Raw genomic sequence first — 11,394 nt, 5'->3', positions numbered from 1 at the left:
TCAGCCGAGACCACTTCTGACTGGGCGTGCTTGAGAGTAGGTGTCCAGCAGCATTCTCCTACTCTTTGTGTATTTTAAGTTTTGCTTTTTTTTTTTTAAGTGTGCGTCTGTGTGAACAAAGGGCCTTTAATTGTCTGTCCAGGTGTTTGAGTGTAGAAGACAAAGCCCTTGGCTAGAATGCTTGTTTCCTGGCTGCCTTGTTGGAGATGGCCGCTGGTGATGTGAGACCAGCTAGAACGTGCAGCCTTGGGACTGTCTCTCTGTCTGTCTGTCATGTGTGTCCAGTTGTGATCTGAGATTTAGCTGTGGCTAACCTGCTTCCACCGCACAGTGTTTTTTGTACCAATTCAGATTGCCAACGCTCTTGTCACTTTGGGGTGTGTGTGTGTGTGCGCGCTAATTTGAGACTCTCAGCAGATTTGAAGTATGTGGGTGCATGTTCCCTATGTAATTTGGGTTGTCTTGTTGCTGATGGCAACTGTCAAGCTTTTAGAATATTTTCTTTAAAACTCAATGAACTCCTTCCAACAAGTCCACTCAAGTCCACTCAAGTCCACTCAAGTCCACTCAAGTCCACTCAAGCCATCGATTCCATTTTTATCATTTTTTCCCTTTTCTTTTGTTTGTTGTTGCATGTCATTGAATGTTAGTCTTTGGAGCCAGAAGCCAAGTAAGATTCACATGTCTTCACGGGGGTCACCAGATCATCTGGAACACTGCGAGAACGAGAGAAGCGCAGTTCTTAACAGATTTAGCTCGCGGCAGATCTCCTCCGCCTCCTCTGAGCGCTCTCGGCCCTCATGAGGGAAGGAGCAGGGGAGAGGGCGTCCGTCCAGGCTGTCTCTGAGACGATAAAGGAAGTCTGCTCGGGAACCAGGCTTGATTGATTCACTCAGAACTCGCTAGACTAGGGCTTTTATATTTCTATTGTTTTAGTGTTATTTTTATTTAGTGTTATGATTGCAGTATGTCTCAAAGCATGGTTTATCTTATTTTTTTATGGAAAGAGTGATTGCGTGTCTTATGCATTGAGGAACAGTAGTGCCAAGTGGGGGGTTTTTTTCAGTCTATAGATGAAGATAATGGTCTTAAGCCATATTCCCAGGGTTTGCCAGACTGTGGTCTCCAACCCTCTGAATCGGTACAAGTATAATGTGTGTGAGGGTGTATGTATATGTGTGGGTGTGGGTGTGTGTGTGGGAGAGAGTGAGTGAATGATTGTGTGTGTGATTCATGCATTGATTCAGAACTCATGAGAATATTTTGATACACTTCTGTGCACTAAAGCTGTCCCAAAGAGAAAAAGGGATTACATCTCTCAATAAAAAAAAGAAATGTTCATTTCAGTCCAAAGTGGATCCAATCTTTAAATCATATTTGGGTGCTTTTCATTTTAACCAGATTCTTTTAATTAATTTTTGTGTTATCAATTGACTGATCATAGCAATTGTTTTGAAATTTGTATGCATGTATGGGAATATGCCAACAGAAATGTTCATTTTAATATTTTAATTTCACAGTATTCAGTGGTTCTTTTTGTTTCGTTTTGCTTGTTCCTGTATGGATGTGTGTTTTTAAGGAAATAAGGGGTGTCGGTCTCTCAAAATCTATGCAAATCATCCTCCTGGTTTTCTCCAACACCACTGCGATCTGAGAAGGACTGGGTCCTCTGTAAATAATGTATAAAGAGACACTGGGGCGGAACATCGGAAACCAGAGACAACTTAAGTAATCAATAGGACTGAATGGAACACATGCAAAATAATGAATGTTGTCAGAATTATTTTTCTATATTAAAAAAAATCAAGAGGAAAAGCTAGGCAGCAAAAAAGCTGACACAACAACTTTGGGAAAAGCTGTAAGAAACACTACAAAGGGAATGTTTTTATTAATTTATAAATGTTTTAACTGGCAATAGTTGTTTTGTCCTGGTCTTTCTCTGTCTGTTTGCTTATTTTCACGCAGAATGTTGTATCACATAACAGCAATTAACAGCAATTAATTAATTGAGAACAAGTAACAGGTTGGTACACTGCAATTGAAAGTATGAGAATAGATAGAGTACATCCAGAATAGATTCATCATTTCCACTTCTTGTTTACATTTCAGTTTAAACTTAGACTTCCAAATAAAGAGCCATTCAAAAGTGTTAGTGTGTGTAGTTTACGCAATTCTCAATGCATGAGCAGTTGAAAAAAATTCTACTTCAACAATAGGTGCCTTGGGTACAAGTATTGCCTTGATTTTAAACAGGGTTTGGAATGTGTGTGTGTGTGAGAGAGAGGGCATGCTGCCTTGGGACTCAATCATAAATGAGTCACAAGGTATAGAAACAACAAACCTGAAAGCTTGTGTGTGTATGCGTGTGGGTAGACTAAGGATCCACACAGGGCACATTGGCCTTCCGTCTGGCCCTCTCCACAGACTAAAAGGAGAAGAGGCTCAGTGCTCTGTATCTGCCTTCATTTTCCCACTCAGCATCCGAGGCAGCATAAATGTAGCCTACGTTTGAGAGCCATCCGAGGTCTTTTCACTCTCCTTTCTAGACACCTAAAAGGCAGGTAGTATCACATACATTTTCTGTTCTGTTACTTGTACTTTGTGATGGAAGCTCAATTCCTTTCATCTAGAGAGGACTTGTTATACTGCAAAAAGATGAGGGTTGTCTCTACTTGTCTGCGATTTAGCTTTAATCAGTTGACAGAGGAAACCTTCCACTTCTAGTCATACCTTTTCTCGCACATTCCTTTTGTTTTGTCATCTGCCTTCATCCTCCTACCCACAACCACCCCCCCCACACACACACACACACACACACACACACTATTATTCAACCCCTCCATAAGGCCTTGTGTTCTCTCTGTCTTACAATCCATTCTTCATCTCCTCTAGCTCTGCCTCACTCCTCATCATCTTCGTCGTCCAGAGGAAGCAGGGCCTCCTCAGGGTTCTCTTCTGGCTGCTCGGGTCCTGGGCTCAGGGTGTCCTGGCTCAGTGAGATGGGCCCAGGTAGGGACATGGTGGAGGGGTGTGCAAAGGAGAACGCTGAGCGGGGAAAAGAGAGCCTTCATGTGAGAGCTTTATGTGGATCTGTAGGCCCTAGGAATGGAGCAGTAGTACGCACTCCTCCCTTTTGTGAAGTACGCACTCCTCCCTTTTATTCAGAGACGGTTGAGAAGGTGTTCTAAAGGATCTTTGCTATATTATACAACAGCTAGATCTGGTCAAACAATGTATAATTATTTATTATTAGTTATATCACATAATATAGAGTACTAATATAACTGTCACTACAATTCTATCAAACTAGTGTGATGTAATTCCTTTTAATAAGTAATAGAGTGCTGGTCAGAATCCTCTAGCATCATCTAATTGCTCACCGAGCTGAGACAGCATGCCCATCACTCTGGGCTCGGTGGCCGTCCCTCCCCTGAGCCTCTCGTACTCGGGTGAGTCGAAGCGGGCCCAGCGGGCCTTGGGGTGGAGGTAGCCGCTCTCCCAGCCACGCCGCACCTCCACCAGCCCCGAAGGCAGTGCCGAGAGCCGCAGGCAGTTGAAGCCCAGCGGGGTCTCGGGCTCCAACTTAAGATGGTGGCCCGGCTCGCCGCCCAGCAGGCGCACGCGGCAGCTGGACGAGCACACTGTCTGGCTGACCAGATAGAGCCGATGCACCGAGTCTAGCCAGGGCAGGCTGTCCCGCAGGGTCAGCTTTGTGTGGGGGGCAATGGGCTGCACGCCGGACTCCGTCCAGTAGTCCACCACGTGGATCCTCACGCGGCCCACGCCGTCCAGGAACTCTTCGTGGAACACGTCGCAGTGGACCGGGCCCTCCCGAATCACAGTGCCCAGGGGCCGCAGGTCGGAGTCAGTGTCGCCGGGACGGTCTAGGAGTTCGGAGAGGGGCCCCAGGGGGAAGAGACTGCGCACCTTCCGCAGACGGAGCGAGCGCTCCACCCGCTTTCCGATGACGGAGAGAGGATGGAACATGTGGGCGTCCTGCAGGTGAGGAGTCGGCGTCCAGCCGGTGCCACACATCTTTGTGACCACCTGCGCACACAATCACAAACTATTACACAGGTGAAGGGTCTGAGCTTCAGGTTCATTGGAATCTAGTTTTGCTTTCCTTGACATGCACCTCTGGTGATTTTCTTCTGCAGGTGGAAGATGTCTAAGTAACATTTCTCTCACAAGATGCAAGTTACATTTACTTGCAGATGCCTTTTGTCCCTCCACAGAACTGAATAGCATCTTCTGTCAAGAAGCTGCTGATCAGTAGATTAGTAGAACTTGAGAAATGAAAACTTGAGAAATGAAAACTACTACCCTTGAAGTATGAAAATAAGAGACAATCTGATACATTTAACATTCTAGATATTAAGCACAGGTATTACCTGGGGAAAGGTAATGGGCTGGTATTAAACCGAACGACCGAAATGCTTCTTTCCAAAAAAACAGAACAAAATAAAGGTTGAATAAAGGTAGGTGCCTGACTTGTGTTATTTTTATGCTTAAAAATGGGTTAGTGTGTCAGACACAGTCCTGCCCAACAGGTTTGAACAGGCTGCTGCTAGACTGCTAAGTTGGTGTGAAGTCACCTGAGAACCAAACATCTATCCTGAAACAAGGTCAGGCCGGCATATCAGCCAGCTCCTACATATGGAGTACCACAAGTTTCTATTACCTGTACACATCATAAGTACAAGCAGAGGTGGGGACAAACAAAGTGCAAATACGTATCTTTATGTTACTTGAGAACTCATTTTTCAGACAACGTTTTGCTTTTACTCATTTGAGTAGAAATGTCTGTAGTATATTATCCTCCCCTTACATTTTCAAAATAGGCTTTTTACTTTTGTGTTTATGCATTGGAGGAGGGTTATCAATTATTTTTATTTCACATCATTGCGTACCTCCCAACTCCAAAGCCGATTGTAACCTATTGGATGGTACCGTAAGAGAGGTGCCAAAAGGGGGTAGCCTTTGCAACATATGCAGGGGCACCACAGAGAGTGGAGCACTAAAAGCAATGGTTACATGATAATGGAAAGCTGGTTTACTAGGCCTACTCTGCCAGCAAGCTTACCTCAAACAGAATGTTTGTTTCTCTGCAAGTTCATCCTTGGCTTTGTACAAGGCAACAAGCAAGAAATGTAATCAGTTTTCTTACACAAGTATCTGAACTTTAACTTGAGAATGGAAAGCATACTTTTGCCATCTCTGATATCTCTACAAGTATGCAAGATGCTAAGTTAGTTTTATGGCGTAAATAGATCTAATGCATTAGTCCTCCACCTTTGATTTGTTTAATTGTTTTTGGGTGTGAGTTAACAAGTGAGATTGTATTTTCTATACAGTCGGGTCAATTTTTCTGATAGCAAAAAAACAATGTTTAGATGTAACTGTATGTGTCTATATATGTTGATTGATGTGTTAGATATTTTGGATCTTTCTCACCTTGTGCTTTATACACTGCCAAATGTCATTCGCCTCCTCCAGGCTCATGCCAGGGCCAGCAATGCTTGGTCCCGCCATGATGTGCCCCTCTTGAGGAGGTATACTGGAACAGTTGTAGAAAGCCCCGCTATCTATCCATCAATGCAGGAGGTGGGAAATGTCAGCATCATGTCAGAGCTCAGAACACTGGATGTTCTCCTCTTGGTAAAGTGCCACTGTCATTTTAATGATGTCATAAACATCCTATGTATTCTATTTCATTCCATTCCAAGATTCAGAAATCCAGTTTTTTTTTTTTTTCAGAAATGTCTCTTAAACTATTTTCCTAATGTTCATCTGACAAGAGCCTTCTGTACACATGTATTTTGTCAAAGTACACAATAAATGTCAAGTGTCATCCTATAATGTTAACAAACTAAATTTTTGGTCTGAAGAAATTTAATCTAATCTGTCTATCTGCCTACTTATTTGTATTTCTCTCAAAAATCAGTTAGTCTGTCCTTTCAATTCTTCTGCTTCTTTCATATTTTATAGGCTTTGCAGTATTGCAGTAACAGATATTATATTGATGGGGTTGATCCATTTCTCTACCAGAGGACCCTTTACGATATGCTTTTGGAACAATACTTCAGCTTGCTACCCCAGGCACAAGTTTATTGATTCAGACATCAGCTTTCACCTATTGCACTTCCAAATCGAATTAAAGAGACAAATTCATGATTTGTTTGGTTTTAACAGTGTCCCAAGGAAACCAAACTTGGCTTGACTGTGTCCTAGCAACAGGAAGAATACCAGCAAGCTAACAGATGAAAAGCAAAAGCCCTCCCATGTTTGACTGACAGGGAGAGAGTGATACGGAGAGAGAGAGAATCATGATGAGTTAGAGGGCATTCTACAGACTGGACACAGGTGCAGCCTACCTTAACACAGGTAAGACTATAAATGTATATACTTTTAAAAATGCTTAGTCTTGTTTTTATTCAATCTCTTTTTTGCACTTGGGTAGAAATATGTGATTGGGAGATACTCTGACAGTTTGTCAAATTTGCATTAAGATTTGATGTTTTTGCATTGCTTTTAAAGTGTTACATATTGACCTTTTAGTATGTTTAAAGGGTAAATTGGTAATTTTCGCAAGTGCATCTCTTAATTTGTTTTGTGAATGTTCTACTGAGTTAGAAAAAGGCAACTGCATTACCATTTAAATAAATTGACTATTTTGTCATGCCATTCTTGTATACATGTTAGTCCCATCACATTGTGTACTGTATTGCCATTTGGAAGAAAAGATACCATATGAGATATGATGAAAGTTCACTTCTCTCCAGTGTTCATTTGATACATCCACCATGCTCAATAGAAACACTCTCCTCATTGATAATGCAGAAGGTAATTTGAGATGCTGGTTTCAGTTGAGAAAGGAGATAGAGAGAGAAAGCAGTAGATGCATGCTCCACTGTCAGGATGAATAAACACATAGACGCACACAAGGCATGCTTATTTATAATGAGTCACGATCACATATTCTATTTTTATTCAGCAAAAAATACCATCTCTGGCAGAAGTTCGCCATGCACACACTGTATCTTATTTTATTTTATCTGCCACACATGGCTGCTCCTCTTCCATAGTAAAGCAGTCAGACTACACCAGGAGTGTCAGCTGTAAAGCAGTCAGACTACACCAGGAGTGTCAGCTGTAAAGCAGTCAGACTACACCAGGAGTGTCAGGTGTTCAGGCTGTTCTCTATCTCATCTGGAGAGCTGCCATAGCAGAGAGGACACCAGAAACAACCTTTCTGTGCTCTCTTGTCTAACCAACCAACTGGTTTATTAAGCAATTTCAGATGAGGTCAAAGTATCAGTGCCGGTTATGAGTCATTCGGTAATGTCAGGTGATGATCTCATTTTCTACATAGCCTTGATTATTGGTATTCAGATTTTTTACAGCTTTGTCAAAATATCAGTATGTTGTTCACGCTAAAGTTCCATTAACTAACAATAAAACTAATTCAAGTAAAACAAGCTAAAGAAATGTACTGTATTGGGACTTCCATCCCTTTATCACTCTAGGCAGGCTGTGATGTAAACACCTGCATTAGCAAGTACTTTATAAGCTGATGCCACCTAAAATCCAAATAGTTTTAGATATGAATAAAATAAACAAAACCAAAATAACCTATATGTGTCACTTTACAACAAGGACATCCTTTTGGTGAAAGACCAACTTGTAAGTTATGCGTGATTCCAGCATTGCCACACACACACTCACACACACACACACTCTATATATATATATATATATATATATATACATACATACATACATACATACATACATACATACATACATACATATACATACATATACATATATACAGCTTTTAAAAAAAAAAAACCTCACGGGATCAAAAGAGTATATATACTTATACTTACTTACTTAACACATTCGAATGTGCAATGGTCTATTATTTTTTTTTATTATTATTAAGAAATTGTATAAGAAATAACAATAGCATCTAAAATGTCATTACAATGGCAATTCAAAATGTCAGTACAAATCAGACGTGTATGTCAAAATTGTAATATAAAATGCTACAGCAAGTGTGCTGTAACTTTGTTGTATGCATGACACACAGTACTCATAATAAACTTTATCTGATAGATGTGGTAGTCCCCATGGTTACCATTATCAGAATTCATACTGTGTGGTTTTCCTAAGGCACTGACATCTCTCTCAGACTCCCTTTTCCTTTCCATCTGTGTCTGTGTCTGTCTGTCTGTCTGTCTGTCTGTCTGTCTGTCTGACACACACATTCGCCATGCCTACAGTGGCTCCTCTCTCTGTCACTTGGTTCCTCTTCATGAATTAAATATCGAAGCTTCACCACCCTGATGTGTCACACTTCTGGAGGAGGAAGAGAAGAACTGGATGTGTGTGTGTGTTTGTGTGTGTGTGTATGCGTACGTGCGTACATGCATGTGTGTTTACGTGTTTGTTGTTGTTGTTGTGTGTGTGTGTGTGTGTGTGTGTGTGTGTGTGTGTGTGTGTGTGTGTGTGTGTGTGTGTTTGAACAGATTTCTGTGTGTAACACATTGTGTGTGTGGCGGGTGTGTGTATGCTAACTTGATGACACCTCAGCTTTCAAGACTGACTTTACCTCCCACGCACACTCCATTCCATCGACTTCTGCCTGCCTTTCTGCATTTGAAATGCTAATATCTGCCAAAGAAGACAATAGATTCTCTTTGTCTGTCTTCCCTTTTGCTTCTCCATGCTGGCCATCCGTCTAAACAGTAATTGCATCTTTGACTCCTATAACAATGTTCATAACATTTACAGCCTGAAATGTACAGTGATATGCGTAGTTGCTGTATGTATTCCCAATCTTGGTCATGGAGAATCCATAGCTTTATTTACATGTTGGAATGTATAGCAGAAGAGAAGCTTGTAGAGTAATTGTAGTCCTATAGCCCATGGATAACTGATCATGTCCCTTTGGGGATTCTTTGACAGCACAGAACTTTGATGCCCTGCTCTCCCCTGTAACCGTGAAGGGAAAAAGGAGTATAAAATGGTTCAACCCAAGAATTAATTTTTGTAGGGAGGCAGCCTTAAAATATCTTGGCCATTAGCACTGATATCAGGCTAGTGCAGGAATTTATAGTGAGGTTGACATTTCCTGTCAAGATGGAACTCATACACATTGAAACTCTAAAATAAAATAACATGTAGGCTATGTGCACTCATTCTGGATTGTACCCTCATGAGTCACTGGTCAAAAAATTATATTTAGGTACCAAAAAACGCTTAATATTCTGTAAGGAAGCCACCTTATTTATGAGCATGATGAGCTACTGTGACTATGAAATGTGAGAAAGGAATATCAGGCACTTTCCTTTATATTAGCTGATGCTATGCTTGACTAAGTAGTTTTACTTTTTTACTGCACAATATTATTCCTGCTACAACAAAATAGTATCAGTATAACCAAAGACTTTCTAATGAGGAGACAGCACTCAAAAAACCCTCCATAGAAATGCATGGGGTTAGTTTGTAACGTCAATATGGCAGTTGTCTACACATGCCGTCAGGGCAGCCATGGCCTACTGGTTAGCGCTTTGGACTTGTAACCGGAAGGTTGCCGGTTCGAACCCCAACCAGTAGGCACGGCTGAAGTACCCTTGAGCAAGGCACCTAACCCCTCACTGCTCCCCGAGCGCCGCTGTTGTTGCAGGCAGCTCACTGCGCCGGGATTAGTGTGTGCTTCTGTTCACTGTGTGCTGAGTGTGTTTCACTAATTCACGGATTGGGATAAATGCAGAGACCAAATTTCTCTCACGGGATCGAAAGAGTATACTTATACTTATATACATATCCCACCCCTTCTGCGGTAAAACGTCATGTTTGTACATGATTGTGCCAATCATGTGTTGTGATCTCGCTCCTGGAGCAAGGTTGGTGTCGTGAAGCTTTGCGCACGTGCCGAAATAGATGCCCGGTAAGTTCCCAAAAAGCGTTGCAATATGGCCGCCGAATGGAGGGACTTGCCTAAAAAGACTTTGGTATAGTTTTATCCCTTTAAGCATTATTTCCAACCAGAGATATTTATGACATATGTCTTCTAAACAGGAAGAGAAGCAAATGATTTCCATAAGAATTGAGATTTGTCAAAAAAAACAGGATGTGACAGGTGAATTATTACCGCTTCCCAATAGGCTTGTGACGCCCCTTCTCCATTGTGAAAGGGGAATCATTATGACAGCTGAGATCACTCCGAATAAAGCAGCATCATGAAGCACATGTTAGAGTCGTTAAACCTTCACAGCATTTCACCCCAGTCCTGTTCAGTGTGTTTCAGTTGCTTTTTAAACCTTCTTTTTACGTACCCTATGCTCAAGTCTTGTTTGAGTGTGAGCTGCTTGGTTGTCTTCTCAGTGCAAGTCTATGTATGATGGAGTGAATTCTGAGCAGCCATAAAAAATGAAACATCCTTGATTGATCTTGGGTATTAAGGGGGACATGTGGGAACTTTTAGAAATTCCTTGTACCTCTGTAACACTAACATCTAAAGCCAGCCAGATGTCATTTGAAAGGACTTAAAACTGTGTATTTTCAAGGGCAATAGTATACCAAGGCTTTCTCTTACGTGTATGTGGGCTACCAGTGGCATCTCAAAGGATCAGTTTTGTAGCAGTAAAACAAACATGACCTGTAAATTACAACCCCAAAACAGAAAAAGTTGTGACGTTGTGTAAAATGCAAATAAAAACAGAATGTCACAATAAAGTCTCATAAACCCATATTTAGCAGCAAAAAGGACAAAGACAACATATCAAATGAAACTTTGAACTATTTCATGGAAAGTATACGTTAATTTTGAATTTGATGCCAGCAACATGTTTCAAAAAAAGTTGGGACAGGAGCATGTTTACCACTGTACTGCTTCACTTCGTCATTAAACACAATTCTGTAAATATTTAGGAACTGAGGAGACCATTTGCTACAGTTTTGAGAATGAAATGTTGTCCCATTACTCCCCAATATAGGATTTGAGTTGCTCAACAGTATGGGGTATTCTCAGTCATGCTTTTCATTCCATTATGCACATAATTTGAGAAATCTGGACTACAGACAGGTCATTTTAGCACCTGGACTCTTCCTCTATGGAGAAATACTATTTAAATATGTGCAGAATTCATTTTGGCATTGTTTTCCCAAAATATTCAAGGTCGTCCCTGGAAAAGACATTACCTGGATGGCAGTATATGTTGCTCAAAACCTGTACTGTATACATTATTCAGAATTGATTGTGCTCATCAAGATGCTCATGATGCTCAAGATGCTCATGCTGTAGGCACTAATGCCTACAGCATGAGCTGTAGGCATTAGCTCGAACTGAGCGCTAAAACAAGTTGGATAGGTTGGATAGGCCCTCTC

At 41.4% G+C, this 11,394-nt stretch overlaps 1 protein-coding gene across 1 annotated transcript; it reads right to left on the bottom strand.

The window, feature by feature from the left end:
* Positions 1–2,899: 2,899 nt before the first annotated feature.
* On the bottom strand, positions 2,900–5,658 carry LOC125291644. Its single transcript, XM_048238466.1, has 3 exons — positions 5,455–5,658; positions 3,381–4,047; positions 2,900–3,045 (listed from the first exon to the last, which is right to left on the bottom strand). Exons 1-3 carry the CDS (start codon positions 5,530–5,532, stop codon positions 2,900–2,902), a joined length of 891 nt encoding a protein of 296 aa, XP_048094423.1. The 5' UTR covers positions 5,533–5,658.
* Positions 5,659–11,394: the final 5,736 nt, after the last annotated feature.

Source organism: Alosa alosa, chromosome 3 (genome assembly GCF_017589495.1).
Source record: "Alosa alosa isolate M-15738 ecotype Scorff River chromosome 3, AALO_Geno_1.1, whole genome shotgun sequence".
Taxonomy (NCBI): domain Eukaryota; kingdom Metazoa; phylum Chordata; class Actinopteri; order Clupeiformes; family Clupeidae; genus Alosa; species Alosa alosa.
The sequence above is the reverse complement of the archived record's forward strand: the minus strand, read 5'-3'. Positions and strand labels throughout refer to the sequence as shown.

Coding starts and splice junctions, on each gene's coding strand:
- LOC125291644 (XM_048238466.1), bottom strand. CDS start 5,532: ATGGCGGGACCAAGCATTGCTGGCCCTGGCATGAGCCTGGAGGAGGCG. Junction 4,048..5,454: donor GGCAGTGTATAAAGCACAAG/GTGAGAAAGATC, acceptor TTGTGTGCGCAG/GTGGTCACAAAGATGTGTGG. Junction 3,046..3,380: donor GGGCATGCTGTCTCAGCTCG/GTGAGCAATTAG, acceptor TTCCCCGCTCAG/CGTTCTCCTTTGCACACCCC.